Genomic DNA, 3,333 nt, shown 5'->3' with positions numbered 1-3,333 from the left:
GTCCCACTGTGCTAACAGGGCTCTGGGAGGCCGCGTCCGTCGAGGCGAGGGTATGTTGTGAGGTCGGAGTATCCACGGCCGGAACGACTCTTCTATTGGTCCAGTGGATTCCGCTTTCTGATTGGCTGCCTCTGGTTTCGCTACTCCAAATGGTTCCGAGATGAAGACCGCTCCGAGGTGTACCCTTGGGGATCGTGGAGACGTTGGTCTGGTTATCTGGACCGCTGGAGCGTTGCTTAATGCTGCTGGTCTTCTGCTTCGGCGCCGCTCACTGTTCGGCGATAATGCTGTGCCGAACGGGTCTACATATGTAGACGCCGCGGCAAACTGTGCCTCCGCGCGACACTCGCGGCTATGCGCCACGTAGCGGCGGCGCGCGAACTGCGCGCGTCCTGCCGCTCGTAACTTTACTTTTTGGTGGCGGTTATTCTGACCGCCACACGTATATTAGTAGTATTAATTCTAATATAATTATAATTTGTAAATTACAAAAAGAGAATCTTCATGTTACAGATGCGTAATCTGAAAGTATTTAATTTATTTAACATATTATCTGAACATAATATATTAAATACTGAATTCGTATACTATGATTAAAATACTTCAAGAGTATATGTCTTTAAAATGTAGATTCTTTCTCTATCATAAGTTACACACAAAACAAAAATATACAAAAATGAACACTATAAAGTTTCTTTATATATGTTAAAAGGTTTTTCAATAATCTAAAAACTTTTAAATTTTTGCAGTTTCCTCATATTTAATTATTATGAAAAATATATAAAGCATCTTTAGATGTTTTACTATTATCAATACTATTACGTAGTTTTTTTATCACTGTAAATCTCGGAAAAGACTATAAATATAAGTAGTGAAACTATGAGAGTCCTAACTCAAGGTTTTGCGGGGGCGCGGGGTATGACGTCACAGAGGGAAGGGAGTGGACGTCACAAGGGAACGGGTAATGACGTTACGCGGGGAAGGAGGGTAATGACGTCACGATGACGTCACACAGTGGTGGGGGAGAGGGTGCGAGGCGTGACGTCACAGGAAAGAGATAATGACGTCACGCTGGGGCGTGGCACTGCAGGATATGACGTCACGCAGCGTCAGGAAATGAAGTGGGGGGCTCTTTATGGCGACTTTACACGTGCATCAGAAGCGACTTCATACGTGGTGTAATATGGCGGTTCGACAATATGGCGATTGCAAGGTATGTACTTGTTACTGCGGTAATATGCTTTCGATATGTGCCGCGGTATGCAACATTATACCCAGTATGCGCACAGTTGTAGTATGACTCATATCTTTTTTTAAATTAGATAAAAACATACTGATGATAACAAAAAATTGCGAACTGCGTAGTAGAGCGCAAAGTTGCAGAATTGCAATTGTTTTAGCGAAAATTAACAAATACAGTAGTATTCAGTTTTTATATTTAAATTGTATTTATGATGAAAAATATTGTTGTACGTATTTATTTCGATATGTGCCGCGGTATGCACCTTTATAAGCAGTATGGGCAAGTTGCAGTATGACTCATATCTTATTTTATATTAGATAAAAACATGCTGATAAGAGCAAAAAATTGCTAACTGCGTATTAGAGAAAAAAATGATGATGAAATAACTCATAAAGTTTGCAAAATATGCAGTTTTTGTCAGGTTTGACCGGTTTAATCACGTATTAAAGTAACATAAACCTATATTAAATAAAAATGCTGATGAAAACAAAAATTGCTAACTGCGTAGAGAAAAACAAAATAATGATAAAATGCAATTCTTTTGTCGGATATCAGATTTCACCAATTTGATCACGTACTAGAGTAACATAATATTATTTTATAGTACATTTAAAAAGTCAGCACAAATTGCTAACTGCGTAATAGAAAAGAACAATTGCGCAATTAGTACATTCAGGTTTCATTGATTTGGTCACGTAGTAAAGTAACATAAACTTTTTGCAGCTTTTATGAATATTTATACCATCGTGACCAAACTGACATAGACATATTGTGTAACATTAAAAAGATAGAAATCATGTTTAACCATAATCGAATCACAAATAAACCACGAACGAATTATGCGTAACCATAAGCAAACTATAAACAAACCATATTTAACCATAAACAAACCACGTTTAGCCATAAGCAAACCACAAACAAACCATGTTTAACCGTAAACGTACCATAAACAAACCACGTTCAACTATAGAGCCACTTCCTGACGCCGCGTGACGTCATATCCTGCAGTGCCACACTCCCGCGGGACGTCATTGTGACGTCATTTTTCGCGTTACGTCACTTCTAGACGCTGCGTGACGTCATATCCTGTGACGTCATTAACCCTCCCACGAGTGAAGTCATTACCCCTTTTCCTGTGACGTCACGCACCCCTTCTTCCCTGTGTAACGTCATCGTGACGTTATTACCCCTCTCCCGCGTGACGTAATTACTCCTTCCTCTATGGTGTCACGCTCCGCGTCTTCTCCCCTCTCCTGTGATGTAATACTCCGCGTCTCCGGTAAAACCCTGGATTAGAACTCTCGTAGTTTCACTACTACTATATAAATCAAGAAATATATAAGGCCTTACGTGCCGTTTTCAGGATGTTAAGCGGAAACTGTACGTGTATTGATATACTACCATGATCAAAAAATAACCGGATTTTTTAATTTAAACCTCGCGGGCTTATCGGTTTAGAATTCTGTTGTTTGTGTCACGTTGGCAGCACTGTTACGGACACCCATGCCAAGCTTCTGCTTATCAGCTGTTCATTTCCCTTTATGACAGTGATTTCTTTACATCAAGTTTTTACGTCGCGGCGATTTTTACAATGGATTCAAAACTTGAACAACGTTCTTGCATTAAATTTTGCTATAAAACTGAAATTAAGTGTTCCGACACATTAAAAATGTTACAAAAGTGTTATGGTGACGATACTCTATCGAAAACACAGGTGTACCAGTGGTATGAACGCTTTAAAAGTGGTCGTGAGGCTGTTTAGGACGATGCTCGTCCTGGGAGGCCATCGACATCNAAAACTGATGAAAACGTCGATGAAATCCGACAATTGTTGATCGAAAATCGCAAATTGACGATAAGGGAGATAGCTGAGACCACCAACATATNATTCGGATCCGTTCAGAGCATTTTGCGTGAGGATTTGGGTCAAAAAAATCATAAAATTTTATCTCATAATGCGTTGATTATTTGTGAGTTTCTCGTCAAAAACAACACCAATACCATTCAACAACCGCCCAATTCACCTGATCTGGCACCATGTGACTTCTTCCTATTCGATCGACTCAAAAAACCACTACGAGGAACTCGTT

The 3,333-nt window shown here is 39.9% G+C and overlaps 1 protein-coding gene across 1 annotated transcript in view; it reads left to right on the top strand.

Annotated features, from left to right (window-relative positions):
- The first annotated feature begins 1,183 nt into the window (after positions 1 to 1,183).
- LOC109860761 (UPF0746 protein DDB_G0281095-like) overlaps positions 1,184 to 3,333 on the top strand; it is a 17,265-nt gene continuing 15,115 nt past the window's right edge. Inside the window, exon 1 of the mRNA XM_020440043.1 lies at positions 1,184 to 1,213. Coding sequence (XP_020295632.1) covers positions 1,184 to 1,213 — 30 coding nt within the window. The remainder of the gene's footprint in view (positions 1,214 to 3,333) is intronic.

Source organism: Pseudomyrmex gracilis, unplaced genomic scaffold (assembly GCF_002006095.1).
Source record: "Pseudomyrmex gracilis isolate BER0280 unplaced genomic scaffold, ASM200609v1 scaffold_465, whole genome shotgun sequence".
In the NCBI taxonomy this organism is placed as follows: domain Eukaryota; kingdom Metazoa; phylum Arthropoda; class Insecta; order Hymenoptera; family Formicidae; genus Pseudomyrmex; species Pseudomyrmex gracilis.
Note: the sequence above shows the minus strand (reverse complement) of the source record. Positions and strands in the feature narration are given on the sequence as shown.